At 43.4% G+C, this 18021-nt stretch overlaps 1 protein-coding gene across 1 annotated transcript in view; it reads left to right on the top strand.

Annotated features, from left to right (window-relative positions):
- Window positions 1-18021, top strand: part of LOC123378826 (protein mono-ADP-ribosyltransferase PARP14-like) — a 49876-nt gene that overhangs the window by 18947 nt on the left and 12908 nt on the right. The window contains exons 8-14 of the mRNA XM_045033035.1: window positions 967-3242; window positions 5707-5943; window positions 6187-6408; window positions 7752-7845; window positions 9075-9224; window positions 16193-16255; window positions 17344-17511. Coding sequence (XP_044888970.1) covers window positions 967-3242; window positions 5707-5943; window positions 6187-6408; window positions 7752-7845; window positions 9075-9224; window positions 16193-16255; window positions 17344-17511 — 3210 coding nt within the window. The remainder of the gene's footprint in view (window positions 1-966; window positions 3243-5706; window positions 5944-6186; window positions 6409-7751; window positions 7846-9074; window positions 9225-16192; window positions 16256-17343; window positions 17512-18021) is intronic.

Below are 18021 nucleotides of genomic sequence, written 5' to 3'. Positions count from 1 at the left end.
TTCTGGATGGAATGTCTCAGATTTATTTATAACATGGCAAGAGTAAGTATTACTATTACTAGTATGATGACTTGTTAAGCTGTGGGCATGTACAGTAACATACAGTATATACAAGGGGGGGCTAATGTCAGGGTATCCCCCTGCTCCTGCACCCCACTTACCCCTTCTCCATATAGAGCAGGGAGGGAACATGGATGGAGAGAGACAGAGAGAGCTTGGGGCAGCAGCTGCTTTCTCAACTTCCTGATCCTCTTAAAAAGACAATGCGCTTAAGAGTGGGTCATCTTACTTAAAGGGGCAGTGTGCATCTCTCTCTCTCTCCCCCACACACAAGGTGTGTGTATGTCTCTGTCTGCTATGCTGTCTCCCTTCCCTTGTGTTTGTGCTGCCTTGTGTGAGAGGCTACATTAAAAACAGTGTGTTAATCCTTGAAGGCTCAGCCGAGTGCTAGTTCATCATTTAGCAGTAAGGCATTCCCTGGGAAATATCCCTCCCTCTTCCACCCTCTAACTTCACACCTCAACCAAGCTTCGCAATCATCATAGCTGTGAACAATATTAAATTGTTTGTTTAAAACGTATACTGTGTGTATATCTATATAATATATAGTTTTTTGTCTTGTTGAAAAAAATTTCCCTGGAACCAAACTCCCCCATTTACATTAATTTTTATGGGGAAATTGGATTCACTTAACATGGTTTCACTTAAAGTCACATTTTTCAGGAACATAACTACAAACGTTAAGCGAGGAGTTACTGTACTTAGAAAAATGGCACTTGTCAGTAACTTGGAAATATTCTTATTCAATTAAAAAAAAATTCAACCTAAAAAGCACTCCTATCAAAATAAAAAGAAATGCAATAACTCATGAATTGCAACTTGTAAGCTAATTATCTTCAGATGTTTTAAAAAGTGTTAGAGTTAATTGATTTGATTTGGGTAATTTTTATTTTATTTTTTATTTAGATGTAAACACTGTCTTGGCAAAGCAGCATTCACTCGACAAAGTACCAATTTCTGTGTATCCATACTACAGCTCATTGGGTACAGCGCTATATGGAAAGGAAAGGCCACAAATAAAGATGCCAGAACCAATTACAATGTCCCTGGATCCTTACATCTTGCAGTTTTTACAGACCGATAATAGGCTAATCCAGGAAATAAATCATGAAATGGCAGATTGCAAATGTGAACTAAAGTGGCCTCAACCCAACTGTGCAAATCCAGAAATAACATTGTGTCCCTCAAATGCCTTATCTAAACAGAGATCAATGATCAGGTTGATCAAGACCTGGAATGAAGATGTTTCTAAAAAATTCTCATGTAGCATGTCAAAGTACAAGGCCATTAAATGTGAAGTAAATTCAGTGGTGTGGGAAGCCATAAGAAACAGCTTGGTAAAGGATGGTGTTTTGGTCATACCTGACATTCCCAAGAACCTAGTTGTCTTAGTAGGTAACACAGAGATTATGAAGGGGGCAGAGCAAGAACTGAAGGAGCTAATAGAAAATGCCAGGAAAAAAATTGAAAGAGAAAAGCAGAGCATAGAACAAACTATGTCAGTTGACCCAGGAAAGTATGCAATTTTACACCTTGCTGGGCTAGAGGAGAATGTTTACAAGGAGTACCCATCTCTGAAGATACGTTATGATGCATCATCAAAGAGTATTAGTCTGTGTGGAGTGGCTGCAGAAGTATTTAAAGTCAAAAGTGAAATACTAGAAAAAGTGCACAGCATGGCGCAGAAATCGATCAATGTCCATCCTTACATTTTCCAGTTCCTACAACACGTAGATAATGAAACTCTGTCACAGCACTTATTTATGTCAAATCAAATTAATGCCTTTTATGAGCTTGGCACTGATAACATAATGCTGATAGCAGGTTCTCCTGGAGTTCTTCTAGAAGCAGAAGAAGAAATGAAGAAGGTTTTGACTTACAAATGCATTGACCTGGAGGACAACTCAGTCCTCAAAAAGAGAGAATGCAGGGAGCTCATCAACCATTTGTACAAGGCACATAACTGTTCCAAGGAAACTATAATAATTGTTGAGTTGGAGGATCAAATAGTCATTGCTGGTTATTTCAGAGCAGTAGCAGAAGCATATCAGCAACTTTCTGATTTTGTAGATAAACACACTCAGGTACAAAAAGTTATCATAGCTAGGTCTGTGGCAGTTGTAATGTTTGTGGAGAAGGAAAAGTCCAATATTTGGCTTGAATTAAAAAAGAACGGTGTGAAAATTGAATTTGGCACACCGAATAAACGTAACGGTATTTCCCTCAGTGGACCAAGAGGGGAAGTGTTCCAGGCGGTCACCAAAATTGAACAAATTCTGTCTCCGCTACATTCGGAAAATGTGGTAATTGATAAACCAGGGGCCAAGGTGTTTTTCAAAGAACAAGAACACTTGTATGTGACTGGTGTGAAACAACAATTTAACTGTCTGATCAGGCTGCAAGAAGGAGAAGAACAAAGAGAAGATGGTGAAGTTAGTAATGTGTATACGAAGCAAGGCCAGCCCGTCTATGAAAAGATCCTGCAAGATGGAGTTGTAGTAGCAGTTTATAAGGGAGACTTGTGCACTCATCCAGCTGACATTGTGGTGAATGCATCCAATGAGGACTTAAAGCATATTGGTGGCCTTGCTGAGGCACTTTTAAAAGCTGCAGGGCCAGAACTACAAACAGAATGTGACCGTATTGTGCAGAAACGAGGCCCTTTGCAGCCCGGCCGTGCTGTTATTACAGATGCTGGGAACCTCCGGTGTAAACAGGTGATTCATGCTGTTGGGCCCAAGTGGAGTGATCATGGACCAGAAAAGTGCGTGCACTTGTTAAAAAGAGCAGTTAAGGAAAGCCTACGCCTGGCTGAAACGTACAATCATCATTCCATAGCCATCCCTGCTATCAGCTCTGGGATATTTGGATTCCCATTAAAATTGTGTGCACAGTCAATTGTAACATCTATCAAGGAAACCTTGGAAGATTCTCCAGGGGAAAGCTGCTTGAAAGAGATTCATCTTGTGGACTCTTCAGAGAAAACCGTTCAGGCTTTCACTGATACCTTCAAAGACGTGTTTAGAGATAAATCACCCCGACACAATTCGTCACCTCCGTCTGAAGCAGCCTTCGAGCCCAGAAAAAGTAGAAATGCTCAAAGCAGAAAGGGTCTCCAGATGGTAACAACAGATGAAGGATTAAGCATCATACTGAAGAAAGGCAGCATTGAAGATGCTACAGTAGGTATTTTAATTATCAGATGTTATCCAACTTCAAGTAAAGTTGGTTTTCAGTTATAAAATATATGAAAAGATACTTAGATTTTCAGTTCTAATAAACAATTAAACATATACAATATGTTAATATAAGTCATAATTGATTATTTTAACACAATTGTATAGGTTAGACAAGTTTAGTTTTTCTATACATATATAGAGATGAGCAAACATATTTTAGACTGACTGTATTTTGTTATTTGAACTGTATTCATTATCACATTAAGCTGTTGCAACCACGTGTTTCTCTTCCATCATTTCTTTATGGTTTTGTCTGTGTTTATAGTTCACACTGTGATATGAGCTGAAACCAGCTGTGAAATGTGCTTTCAGGACATGTGCTTTGCACTCTTGTGCTCTCACCAGCTGTGTAAGAATACATACTTGTTAGTCTATAGGGCAGAGGTGGGCAAACTATGGCCCACGGGCCACATCCAGCCTGCGAGACAGTCCTGCCTGGTCCCTGAGCTCCTGGCCCACGAGGCTAGCCCCTGACCCCCCCCCTGCTGTTCCCCTCCCCCGCAGCCTCAGCTCGTTCACTCAGCCGCTGGCACAATGCTCTGGGCAGTGGGGCTGTGAGCTCGTGGGGCAGCGCAGCTGCAGAGCCTGGCCTGACCTGGTCTCTATGCTGGTGGTGGCGGTGTGGCCTGGCTTCAGTCGGGCGGCACGGCTGTAGCACCACCAGCTGCCGGTGCTCCAGGCAGTGCTGTAAGGGGGCAGGGAGCAGGGTGGGTTGGATAGAGGGCAGGGGAGTTAGGAGTGGTGGTCGGGGCTGGGGTATGGATAGGGGTCGGGGTGGTTAGGGGGGAACAGGGCATTGAATGGGGGCAGATGTCCCGGGGGGGGCAGTCAGGAAGGATGGGGTGGTAGGGGGCAGTCAGGAATGAGAGGAGGGGTTGGATAGGGTGGTGGTCCGGGAGTGGTCAGGGGACGGGGGTGGGGGTTGGATGGGGCAGGAGTCCTGGGGTGGGGGGCACAATCCCCTCCCCTAACCGGCCCTCCATACAATTTACGAAACCCAATGTGGCCCTCAGGCCAAAAAGTTTGCCCGCCCCTGCTATGGGGGAGGGGGTAGGAACTGCCTATAGTCTCTATGAGGGGAAGTGGCAGAACTTCAAATGTTTAAACAGGTAAAAATTAAATTGCTGATCCTGAACACCCTTAAATGCCATTGAAACTTGTCCCTGGTGGCATATGGGCCTGTAACAGTGAGCTATCTTCTATCTGTAAACATACATGGCCCCATTGCTGCAGTATCTTAGTGGTGCTTTGGATCACGTCTCTCAAAGATTCTTTACTGGGGAAGGATTAACTATCTCTGGTACCTGTAGTGAATCGATCTTGCATATTCCATGCAATGTTAACTGCCTACCAATTTTCAGATTCCACCAGCACTGAATTCTTTTAACCATTAATTGGACCAACAGCCAAAACTCCCAATTAAATAACTCACTTATTTCCTTCTCTGTTTTCTAACTATCTCTTCTTTTTCCTTAATGTCTTTGTCTTTTCCCTCTGGCTTTCGAGTTGATGCATTTCTCTTCCATCTCCACCACTTTATTTCTATCCAGTCTTTATCTCCTTGTTCTTTACATCTGTCCCTCTCACTCTCTTTGATTCAGCAATCTCTCCCTTTTTTGTCTGAGGCAGAGAGCATCTTCTGGAGCCTAATTTTTGCCCCTTTTAGTGCCACTCAGAGGATCCACATGATAACCTGCTGTCCATCCTAAGAGTGCTGGCTGTGTAAACATAACATCCTCTTTTGGTCAGAGCGGTTTACTAGAGCATGATGTACTGCACTCCTCTCTGGGACTGACTGTGCTGTTTGCACATCATTCATAACCCATGTTGACCTACGGAGTGAGAGAATTAACACTTTCCTCCTCCTCTTTCTCTCCTTCAGTTTATTCCTTCTCTTTTTTTTCCTCTTTCTCTTCTGTAACTCCTCCTTCCCTTCCCTTTCCACATAACTGCACCCATGTCGTTGCTCCTACTCATACCAGTTTACCCTGTGGTGCTAACAGGAGCAGCAAGGCATCTGGAATTCAGTAGTAGTATCATGCAATATGGGCAGGACCATTACAAGTATGTGACCCCCCTGCAGGAGAATCACATATGGGGTTTTTTCAAATGGACATAGAGGCAGTAGAGTAAGAACACAGGATTCTGACATTTCCATGTAAAATATAAACTGCTGCATAAGGGACAAATTTCACTCTATTATACTCAAGCTACCCCACAAAAGTCAGTGGGATGATGTAGGTATAACTGAGCATAATTTGGCCCATTGTGTTCAAAAGATTTGCTTTATTCCAGATTGCTACTTTTTAAATTTGCTTTATTTCTTAAATCTGTAGGTGCTGTTATAGTCACTTAGCCTTAAATGTTCCAAGTTTAATCTTATAACCGATATTTGATTTTGTTTAAGACGGACGTCATCGTAAACAGCGTTTCCCGAGATCTACAGCTTGATAAAGGTCCACTCTCTAAAGCCTTGCTGAGCAAGGCGGGTCCGATGCTCCAAGCACTATTATCTGAAGAAGGCCTAGAAAAAGTAGCTAGTGAAGGGTCTGTGTTCAAAACAGATGGATGTAATCTGGGCTGCCATTTTGTGCTTCATGCCATTGTTCCTGGATGGAAAAATGGGCAAGAATCTGTACAGAAGGTAGAAGGCTATTTTCCTAATTCTCATTTGATTGAATGGGTTTCTCAGTTGGTAGTAATGTAGATTTAATGTGAATTCTCCACTGAAATCAGCGGAGCATTTCCTAGGGGTCAGCTCTGTTAATTTTGATATAACTAAGCTCATTTTGAATTAATCCATGTTTAATTATGATATTTTAATATAAAATACACTATTAAAATATTTAACTGCATGTACTAACGCGAACTTCGTTGTGATTCACAGCTCCTAAGAGACATCATCACAGAATGTCTTCAGACTGCTGAGCAACTGTCTTTAAAGTCAATCACTTTCCCAGCAATTGGAACAGGGAATTTAGGGTTTCCTAAGCCTGTCGTTGCTAAATTAATGTTTGACCAGGTGTTCAAATTCAGTCGTAAAAAAAAAAATCAGTCTCTTGAGGAAGTTCACTTTCTGTGGCATCCAAATGATACAGAAAATTTTCAGGTAACTTGTATCCTATTACTGTGCTTTCTGTTACACATGGGTTAAGGAAATGAAGTGAGGCCAGAACTAGATTACACCATTTTTGTCAGTAGTTTCTTAAAGTCTCATCCTTCTCTCCCTCCTGCCTTTACACCGGGAATGGTCAGCCCTCCTTGCACTGGTGGTTTAGCACCAGTGCAGCTCCACTACTGGTAGCTATGGTTGATGTGTTAGTGTAAACCAGTCACAGGCATGTTTACCACTAAGAGTTAAATAATAGAGTGGTAGAAACACTTGTTGCCAGTCTACTCTGTGCTTCCACCATTGCTAGCACTGGTAGAGCTTCACTGGTGCTAGAGCAATGTTAGGAAAAGCACTGTTGGAGACAAAGACAGTGTGTCTCATGTCATCCTCCAGTGTCAGATTCCCCTTTAGTCTGGAGGCCATTAAATTATGCTGCTTCTGATTTGGGCAGATGTCAACATGCTCATTATCATGCTAGCCAAGAAAGTATCCTTGGATTTCCATCTTGATAATAATATTCAGGTGACCTCTGCTCCTGCTCTGATAGAATTGCCATTGGACTCCTCCTAGAATGTAAAGCTTCCCTTTGATTCTTCCATACACAGTCACCTGGCTTTCCTGCACAATTTTTTTTGCATTTGCTGGAGCTGGCACAAGTTAACACTGAAATATACCTTAGCCCATGGAGTCATGTGAATCTTTCATGCATAGCCTCAGGTAGCATTCTCTTTCCCCCTCCTCTCTCTGGCTCTGTCTTCACTGAATAGATCACTCAAATTATCTACACTTGAGTTTAACTCCTTTTGAGTTCACTTAGCTTGAATGAGAGCAGCCACGCTGTGCTGCTGCAAGCAGCATACAGTGATTGTGTTAGCAGGTGACGAGTTGTGCTAACTTGAGCTGCCGCCCATACTCCCTGATGGGCCATCCAGCTTGAGTTAAAAGCACCACCAAACTTGAGTTTTAAGGGTTTTTGTGTGTGGACAGGAATTGAGTTAGCGGTATCACTCCTGTTAGGAATAAGCCCTCTGTCTATGCACCCTATTACATGCTAATTATACTTTCACTGTACTGCCTGAAGGTGTTAAACCTGAAGCAATTTGCCAGTTTCTCTCCCTTGCCCATAATTTTGAAGGCATCATGGTTCCTTTATGATTCCAATTTATCAATATTTCCATTCAGTGTTGAATAAGATTGCTCGGTGGACAGCATCTAGTCCATCACCTTTAGTTTTTTCTAAACATTTTTAAATTTAATTTTTACTTTTCAAATCTATATTACTACTGAGGAAACGCTAAAGAAGTGATGTCTACAACTGATGACTGTGGTTCTTTTTCTAGGCATTTTCAGATGAACTGCAAAATAGAGCAAGTGGAAATATTACCAATGTCAAAATGCACAAGACTGTGCCAGAGAATGCCCAGCAAGGACAAGGTAAGTTTGTTTTGTTAATGTTTTGTAAGTTTTATAAATATTGTAGTGATAGATGAAAATTTTAAGATTTTTTCAAATATATATTTTTTGATATTGGTTTGGTGAACATGTCAGTCCCAGTGTTCAAAGTAAAGCAGTGATAATCCTATTAGTAAAAATCAGTAAAAGCAGAAAATTGTATCACTCCAGCAATAGGTTTGTGTACAATAGTAAAAATCATGCCCATAATTCACCACCAGTCATAACAGTAGCAGAAGCTGTAGTGTAGACAGGGCACAGGTATTTTTAGCAGCGTACCAACTAACAAAGATTCTGAGCAGGTAAACAGTTTTACTACCACCTGTGATGCTTGGTGAATTACTGGATCATACATCCCATGGGGCCAGTCTCGCTCCTATTAAAGTCAGTGGACATTCTGCAAGAAAGTAAGACTGAGGAGAAACAAATGTGAAACTAAATAGTTTTTTTCATTGTCCAACCTGACAGGATTACAAAGAACAGGATAAATATTGCAAACTTAATTAGATTTTTTTAAAAAGAATATAATATTCAGATCCTGGAATAGTGAACCAGCCCAAAGGCTACTGAAAAAAAATGAGAATCCACAAGCTTGCTTATTTTCATACTAAATCACATTTCCACTCGTATATCCTGCAGTGGGCCCATATTGTCTGAGTGTACAATCATACAGGGATCACCTCTGCTCCATGTACACTGTAAAAGTGTTTTCTGCGCCATCCCAGATTGGAGGGCAGTGATGAGAACAGGTAAAGACAGAGACCAGGGACTTTCCATTTACAAAGAGGCAGTGGCTACAATACATTAGCATTGCGGGGCTATGGCTGCTATTTGAGCCTACATATTGGAGCAGCAGCTATAACAGGATAGGTTGTTTTGAAGTTGTGTGCCCTAGACCCAGGTTGGGGGTGGATCTTATCTCCCTGGCTCAGCTTTCTCCCACACAGTTACCTGGGCTTTGTGTGGATGAACATGATTTAACTTTTTTTGTCATATTTTTTGGGTATTTTTGTCATCTTCTCCATGGGAATGTGCCATATTTTGGGTATTTTTGTCATCTTCTCCATGGGAATGTGCCAGACTAAAAATCAAACTTTTTGTGAGCTCTCTACTAAATGCACATAGAGGCAGGTGAGTCCCTCACTTTAGGGAATAGAACCTTTGCTGAGATACACTTTTATCCATTTTAATTTCTTTTTTTTCCCTTGCAGTTTTCTTTGGGCCCATTACAACCCCAGTACAAGGAGTGCATGAAATGCAGATTGGTTCCATTACATTCCAAATAGCAAGTGGAGACATTACCACGGAAAAGACAGATGTCATTGTAAACATATCAAATCAAACGTTTAACCTCAAAGCAGGTACTTTAGCCTAGTGATTGAGATTAATGAGAAATACATTGTGAGTGGTTTGAGTGCATGCATAAGGGAATGGGGGGAAGAATTTTCAATATATACAAGTCTTTTTTTATACATTGTACCTTGACATTTTCAAACCGGGAAAGCTGTACTAGGAAGTGTCTGTATTTTGATATAATTTGTTACACCAGAAAATAATACTGTTTGCCCCAGTATATAGAAAAATCCTATTGAATTTAATAGAGAATGAGAATCTGTCTCTAGAATGTTTAAACCTCCGTATAGAATTCTAAGGCGGGGAATCATTGTCTGTTATGTTCTGTGTAATGGGGTCAGCTGTCTCCCATATACCCCTCATGGCCAGGTACCTACTAACAATTTCTCCCTCAAAGGGCTTTTTAAACAAACGCCACATGGGCATTTCTGATCCATTCGTCACCCCTTCTCAAGGGTCCAAGTTTATTTGTTGGGAATAGAATGTGAAATGCTGAGATTGTTTAGGCTTCTGGGACGAGCCGATAACGCTGGGAATTGTGTATAAAGGGCTGGCCTTGAGCGGCCAGCTAATTGTAAATAGGATGATAAGTCAAACAGGTGTTAGGATGATAATTACCCTATGGGGTTACAGCTGCGGCTGTGTTAATTTTGTTAACCAATTAGCAACTGTCTGATTGCTGGCCATAATGGGATATAAGAGTATGCTGGAAATGAATAAAGAACTCTCTGCTTATGATCACATGGGTTGTCAGACTCTGTCCCTGCTCCTCTGCGATGCAACAAATGGTGACCCCGACGTGATTCGTATCGAATGAGGATAGTGTTGGTGGCCTGAACTGAAAAGAAGAAAAGGAGGCGCACCTGAGCTCAGTGTCGAGCGGCTAGGAGCCGCAGGGCGTCCGAAAAGAGGGACGCACCTGAGCTCAGTGTCGAGCGGCGGCCGCAGGGCGTCCGAAGAGAAGGGCGCACCTGAGTTCAGTGTCGAGCGGCTAGGAGCCGCAGGGCGTCCGAAAAGAGGGGCGCACCTGAGCTCAGTGTCGAGCGGCAAGCCGCAGGGCGTCTGAAAAAGGGAGGCACACCCCAGCCCAGAGGTGAGCAGCTAACATGGGAACCGCTGCATCAGCGGAAGAAAGGACGGTGCATGAATATTTGATGCGCATCGCGGAGCGGCAGGGAGAGAAGCTCCCCTCTGATAAGTTATCCCGTCTGCTGCGGTGGGGACGGAGAAGGGGACTTTCTGTTCAACCAAGTACAATTTTTGATAAAACTGTTTGGGAGCGGCTAGGCTCCGAGCTTTGGAAGTCGGTGGCTCGGGGCGATAAGGAGGCCTTCTCCCTGAGTCCAGTATGGAATAAGGCGAAGGAGATAGTAGAAACTCTCGCGGCCGAGGCAGGAGTGCAGGCGGCCCTTTCTGAGCTTTGCCGCCCAACGCCCGGAATGCCTTCTGTGTTGCCGGTTGGAGCCAGAGAGTTTTTCGGTGGTGAGGACACGGTGATACCTTTGGCTTCCAACCCCTACCCTATGGATGATGTTGCCCCTGCTACGGCCCCACTACCCTCCAATGTGGCTATCGGCCCCGACATGATTGATCCTGCTACGGTCCCGTTACCCCCCGATACGCCCGAGCCTATGGAGACAGCCTTGCCGTATGCACCCCCTCCAAAGCCATGCCGTGTCCACGGGGCCTGGGGGTGCCACGATTGCGGGGGGACAGAGGAGGCTCGGGTGGAACGTGTGCCATCAAACCCATATCCCGATTTGACTACGTTTACTCAGTTTACTCAGTTTGATGCCTTCTATAAGGAGATGGAGCGCCAGGGTCGACAGCTGCAGCATATATGTGACAAGTTGGACCAATTGGAAGGTCTTCCACCTGGATCATCGCGATCGCATCTTCACAAGTGCTTTCATTCGACTCGCCCCCCCGCCCCGCCTGGCCCCGGGGACCCTCCAACTGGAGACCCTCCGGATCCGGTACAGCGTTGGCATGGGGTTTTAAGAGAAGCCATCCTTGAAGGTCTAACACCCGAGGCCTTTCCGGTGATTACGCCAGATCCTCAACACCCTAATCATAGACGGTGGGCCCCTTTGGACTGGAAGTTGATCCGTGAGGCACAGAAATCGATCATGGCTTATGGACTAGATAATCCGTATGTACAGTCTATCATTGAACAGGTATTTGTTGGCCAAGCAATGTGTCCGTACGATGCGATTAAGCTAGCTGATATGCTTCTTACACCTACACAGAAACTGTTGTGGAAAGATGATTGGGCTAAGAGAGTTGACTTGGCTCTTGTCCGCAATTTGGATTTACCGGATGATGATCCTCGGCGCCTGGCCACTGCTGATATGTTTTTGGGAGCCGGTCGCTTTGTTGACCCGCATTTGCAAGCCCGCCTCGATCCCCGGATCCTGCAGCAGTCGCAGGAACTGGCTTTGGCTGCCTTTAAAGTGGTGCCCCAGATGGGAAAGCCGAGCCCTCCCTACGCTAAAATTATGCAAGGCCCATCGGAACCGTATTCCACCTTTTTGGATCGCCTTCGAGAGGCTATTGATAGATCTCCCAATCTGACGCCAGAGGCCAGAACTGCAGTTGGACTTGATCTTGCAACCCAGAATGCAAATCCCACTTGCCGCCGTATATTAGCCACCTTGCCCAAGACTGCGACCCTGATGGAAATGATTGAGGCATGTGGTAGGGCCGCTATGCTTGAGGAGACGGATAAGGCGGCAATTCATGCTAAGGCACAGGCCTCTGCACTGGCCGTGGCGTTACAACCCCTGCTCGGGGGACAGCGGGGGGCTAGAAGACCGACCCGGCCAGCCGGCCCCTGTTTTGGTTGTGGAAAACCCGGGCATTTCCGGCGGGACTGCCCTATGCAAAATGGGCAGCAGGCCTCTGATGTGTCACCTAAAGCTGCAACTGGCGCTTGCACACGATGTGATAAGTTTGGACATCGCGCCGCCGACTGTTGGGCGCGTTACACGAAGGATGGAACACCGCTGCCGGGAAACGGATCGCGGAGCGCCCCTCGGAGGAGCGCGACGACACAAGTGCCTCCACCCGCCAACCCGGCTGCCTGGAACACCTCACCGGAGCAACCCGTGGCAGTGCCGGAGTGGACTTGGCCACAGCGACAGATGTAGTTTTAGACACTGACGAGGTTCAAGTTCTTCCTTCCAACACCGATGGTCCATTAGGATTTGGACTGAGTGCCCTTTTGATTGGCCGTTCGTCGACATCGAAACAAGGTATTTTTGTTTTGCCTGGCCTTATTGATGCCGACTATACGGGGAATATTGGGATAATGGTACGTGCCCTCTGTCCCCCTGTGACTATAACTGCTGGTACACGTCTTGCTCAGTTAATACCTTTCAAGGGATGTGTGCCCCGATCGACCCCAATTGACCGCGGGTCTCGAGGGTTTGGATCCACTGGCCCTCCCCAAACTGCCTTTGCTATGGACATCACTTTGCGCAAGCCCACCCGAACTGCTCGGCTTTAGGGATCCGATGGGCGGCAAATCACTCAGGAAGCTTTTATTGGGGATGCAATGCAGAGTGGGGTAACTGAGGCACCTGGGACGACAGAGGTAGAAGATACTGTGTTTACCTTGGAATCAGAGCACACTGAAGCGGTTGCAGCTGAGGCCCCCATGCAGACTGATGTAGGAGATGCGCCATCTAACCTAGTATCAGAATGCCCAGGGGCAGTTGTAAATGGGGCCCCTCTACAGAGCGACATGTGTCCTCAAGAACTGCCTGTGTGTGGAAAGGGAGACGAAGAGGAGCAAGGGAATTTAGCTGTGCAGCTGGCAGATACTGGCTCACCCATTTTTAGTATTGAAAGCTCTGGGGCTCAAAAAACATTTGTGCCTGTTACAGCTGCAGCAATTGAAGAACAAATCATTGCAGAAACTGTAACATCTATGGAAACCTCAGCTGAAACTTTAAAGCCTTTAGAAGCAGTGCCTGGAAAATTATTTCCTGAACTAGTCCAGGATATTACCACTGCTCATTCGGGATTTGAGGCTGCAAGCAGTAGCAGTGAAGCAATTGCAACTGTGTTAGTATCAGAGATGTCTGCTGCAGTGGTGGATGGAATGTCTGAAAGAGCCACACGATGTACACAACCTGGGCCCCTGGAGGAAAGTTGCTTGTTTGCTATGCCAGGATTCTTTTTGTTTGATCCTCCCTGAATGATTTAATTGATTGAGATAATTTTTGCTTTGCCTGAATGTATAGGATGATGTCCTGATAATTTCCCCCATAGAACTTGAACCACGATGGTGGTGGAACAGGAGAAAAAACACTCACATCATTGATATTGCCAGTGTCTAGAAATTCCTGACTAAAAAGACATTGAGAACTGACCCTGGTAAAGAAGCAAAGAATTGCACACTGGCAGGAAAAAATTTGGGACTCCTGCTAAAAACTGTGGTATTGATTGGATTTTGGGGTTTATTTTGCAGGCTGCGCCCTGTGTTGTGGAATTTTTTTTTAGCATGTATTGCCCTCCCTAATTGGATTGTAAATGATATTACCCCTCCCCATTACTAACCCCTGTTTTTTAGAGCCTATTTGTTTTTTGTTTTTAAAGTTTGAGAAAATTCGGCCTAAAGGTTTGTTGAGTATTCTTAAAGCGGGGAGTTGTAGGCATAAATTTAGGAAATTTGGGAGAATGGCTTTGAATTTATGTGACCCAAAATACCTTTATGTAAAGTGCTTTGGATCGGGCCCAGGCAGGCACGCAATAGATAGAGAACTTGAAGAGGAAAAAAGGATCGGGCCCAGGCGGCGGGCAACAGACAACTAGCTTGGAATATTGGTTGATAACCTTGAGGGTGTAGTTGATAGAAAAGGTAATTAACTACTAGCGAGTAATGTTAGGCAGAGTACAAAGTTAACTCTGTGGTTGCTGGAGGGAATAGCAGTTGAATTTTGTAAAGATGCTAAAGAGAAAAGTTTTTGGTATTTTTGAAATGTTTGTAAATAAATTTAGGCAAAGAATTTAGTTTGCAATTGTTTGGTTATAAATAATTTTGTTGCATTAGTTGAAGATTGTATATTGTGCTATGTAATTGTAATTGTATTAGGCTAAGGGTATATAAGTGGTGATTTTTTTTTGGGTTTAAAAGTAGAAGTTAATAGTAAGAACCCTTAAGCTGTGAATAGCTTTGAATTTAGAAGTAAGTCAGGATGCAATTGTATTACTGTAAATGATTTAATTGATGATGTAATTTTTCTTTTTTGCCTGATGGTACTAAGGGTATTTGTATATTGTATGTAATGATTGATTGCCCAGTAGGGGTAGTTTTGTTTTGTTTTTTAGATATTAAGAAAATTGGTGTTAGCTGCATAGCATTTTATGTACCATGCATTTATTTACAGAGTTAAATTTATGTTATGTGTTTTTTGTTTTGTTTTGTGGTGTTTGTTTGTTTGTTTGTTTTTTTCTCTGGCCAGAATTGTTTTTTGCGTTTTATGTGGTTTATGTTGTGTTTTTTCTAGGACCCCCCCTCCCTCAGTGTCAGTTTGATCGCCTGACATCTGAGGGATGATTTGGTAATAGAAGGTTGCCACAAGTTGGTGTGCAATAGAGAAGGGGGGAATCCTGTAGAATTTACACCATTTATTTGTTGTGCTTTGTTTTTGTTTGGTGTTGTTGGGGTTATGTTAAGAATTGCATGGTTATATAGGTTGGCTTTATAAAGTTTTAATTTTGGTTTGTGATAGATTGTGGTGTTATGTTGTTATAAGTTGGAAATGTTTTGCTAATGTTTTTATCCCTTTTTTTTTCCCCTCCTTTTTGATTTTGGGTGGAGGGGGGAAGTGTTGGGAATAGAATGTGAAATGCTGAGATTGTTTAGGCTTCTGGGACGAGCCGATAACGCTGGGAATTGTGTATAAAGGGCTGGCCTTGAGCGGCCAGCTAATTGTAAATAGGATGATAAGTCAAACAGGTGTTAGGATGATAATTACCCTATGGGGTTACAGCTGCGGCTGTGTTAATTTTGTTAACCAATTAGCAACTGTCTGATTGCTGGCCATAATGGGATATAAGAGTATGCTGGAAATGAATAAAGAACTCTCTGCTTATGATCACATGGGTTGTCAGACTCTGTCCCTGCTCCTCTGCGATGCAACATTTATTCACCTAAATAAAGCTCCAAAATAAAACCCAAGAGTTCCAAAACGCAGTCCATCTGTTTTACTCTCTTGTCAGGTCACTCCCAAGCTTTTCCTGCCTGTAGTCTCAATAGGGAAACCTTGCGTCCCAAGGTTTTCTGCTGGAGCCTGATCATTCCCAGCAGTCTCCAATTCATCCTACAGGGGTCTTTCCCACTTTGGCAGGCCACTCCCAGGCCCAGTCTAGCTGGAGCCTCAGGTTTGTGGCTCTTGCTTCCAAACCCCGCTGGGATTAGGTTCTTCCTTGCAGAACCCTCTTTTACTTCCTGCACTTTCCTGAACTTCCCCCTGCACTGCAGCCACTTGCTGCCTTTTATTGGGAATTACCTGATCCAATCCAGGTGTGCATCTTTAGTAGCAAGGGTTCACTACCCCTAAGCCCTCCAGCCCTCAAGAGGCAAGCCATCCTGACCCTGTTACAGTCTGTATGAAGTTTAAACATTACATAAGAAGTAAAAATTTCTTTTTTAAATATTATAAGCTTTATAATATTTATAAACCAAGTTATTGATATCATCCCTATTAAATTTTATAGGACTTATCTATAAGGAAGTAACAGTTTTATTTGACCTCATTGGGAACTGTTGGGTATTTAGCACTTTTGAAGATCAGGCAGATGCCTTAACAGGCATCTGATGTAGGCTTTTATTTTTTAAAAATCTTGGCCTATACTATTACCAGATGTGAGAGATATTGTGTACTTGGTCTCGTTGACCTAGGTGAGACTTTAAGAGTACTCTTCATTTATTTGATTTGTCAAACTAATACGCCTTTTCTTATTTTAGGTGTCTCTAAGGCAATTCTGGAAGGTGCTGGACCACAGGTTGAAGCAGAATGTGCTCAGCTAGGTATAAATACAGCATTTGTGACCTGCTTTCTAGAGTCACTGAGCACCCACCGTTTCCACTGAAGGCAGTGGGAGCATACCACTGCTGAAAATTAACCCACTACTGTACTTGTGTATATCCATGATCTCACAACTCCTTAATTAATTAATACAATGCTTGTAAAACATCTTAAGAGATGTTAAAATAAAGTACAAAGCAAAAGAAAAATCCTTAAGAGATGTCAGCATCAAGATAAATTAAAAGAACCTGCTCTGCTATATGACTCATCCTCTTGTGCCAGTAAAACCCTTCAAAACAGGGCAAAATACAAAGGGTTAGATGGTGCCTTTGGTCAGAGCCTGAGCACTAGGTGGTACATATTTATATGTAATTAAATAAGCTGCACCACCCAGGGGAAGCCTCAGAAGACATTGTGCTTCTGACACAACCCTCTGACTTCCTTTCTTGTGTCTCCATTTTTCTTAAGTTAGGAAGTAGCAATGTGCTGCTGGCCTATACCAGCAACCCACCACATCCTCCGCATGGCTCAGAGACAAGTAAAAAAGGAAAGTTCCTACTTTAGCAGAACTTATATCTAATTTTAGACATAATCTATGGAAGAATGATAAATACAACCAATGGAAGATAAAGATCCAACAGGAAAAAGTAATGAGTTCCGTGTTTGTTAAGTAAACATAACTGGAGGGAAGAAGGTCAGGGAAGAGGTAAATGTGTAGGTTAGCACTGAAAGGCAATTGCAGGAAGTGGATCTGAGTTGAAAGAGGAGTGAGGCTGTGTAGTCCACAGAACCACAGAGGAGAGTCTGGATACCCGTGGAGCACTAAGTTGCACCAAGCTGTCTGAGTGCACAGAGCAAGCTGAGGAGTAAGGCCTGATAAGATGTGGACAGAAGCTGAGCTGTGGCCTTGAAAGCAGGGATGAGGGGTTTGAATCAGCTGGTGCAGACGGAGATTGGAAGCCAATGCAGGGGCTTAAGGAAAGGGTAGTACAGGCAGGTGAAGATGATGATTTAGAAAAGTTTGTATTATGGATAATTAAAAGATTTATCACTTTCTGTCATGCCTTATATATTTTCTTTCATCTTTCAGCCTCACAACCTCACAATGGCTTTATAACCACACAAGCAGGAAACCTGATGTGCAAAAAAATAATTCATCTTGTTGCCCAGAACGATACCAAATCTTTAGTCTCCAAAGTGCTCCAGGAGTGTGAACTGAAGACGTACACGTCGGTTGCCTTCCCAGCTATTGGAACAGGTTTATGTTTTTGTTGGGAAATAAAACTAAAACCAATCAGCCTTCTTGAGACCAAATTCATCCTGTGTGATTCCATTGACTTCAGTGCTCCAGGGATTTGATTTACCTGAAAAGTTTATTCTCCTATATTAAGAAAATTGTTGTGGTATTGGGGCATTCAAATAATGTCTAGTGAAGGTCAGAGCAAGGATTTTGAAATGATAAGGAAGCTGGAGATCACTCTTGTTAACTTAAATATGAAAACCATATCAAGTGATTTAAGACTGTCATGTTTTAACGTTAGAGACTTGAGAATATCCATATGATATTACTATCTAGAGAATCATGAATGCTTGTCTCAACTGATGTTCATGGATATCCCACTGGAAGGTGTCTGTGTGCCTGTTCCTGCTGCTACTGAAGTCAGTGGAAGTTTCCACTCTGACTTCTGTAGGAGTAGGAACAGGCCTTAGATAGGATATGAACCGATCTCTTTAGGCCTGATTTTTCCTTAGCCTGCTTCTGCATTCC

The sequence above is a fragment of the Mauremys mutica genome, chromosome 10 (genome assembly GCF_020497125.1).
Source record: "Mauremys mutica isolate MM-2020 ecotype Southern chromosome 10, ASM2049712v1, whole genome shotgun sequence".
NCBI lineage: Eukaryota > Metazoa > Chordata > Testudines > Geoemydidae > Mauremys > Mauremys mutica.
Note: the sequence above shows the minus strand (reverse complement) of the source record. Positions and strands in the feature narration are given on the sequence as shown.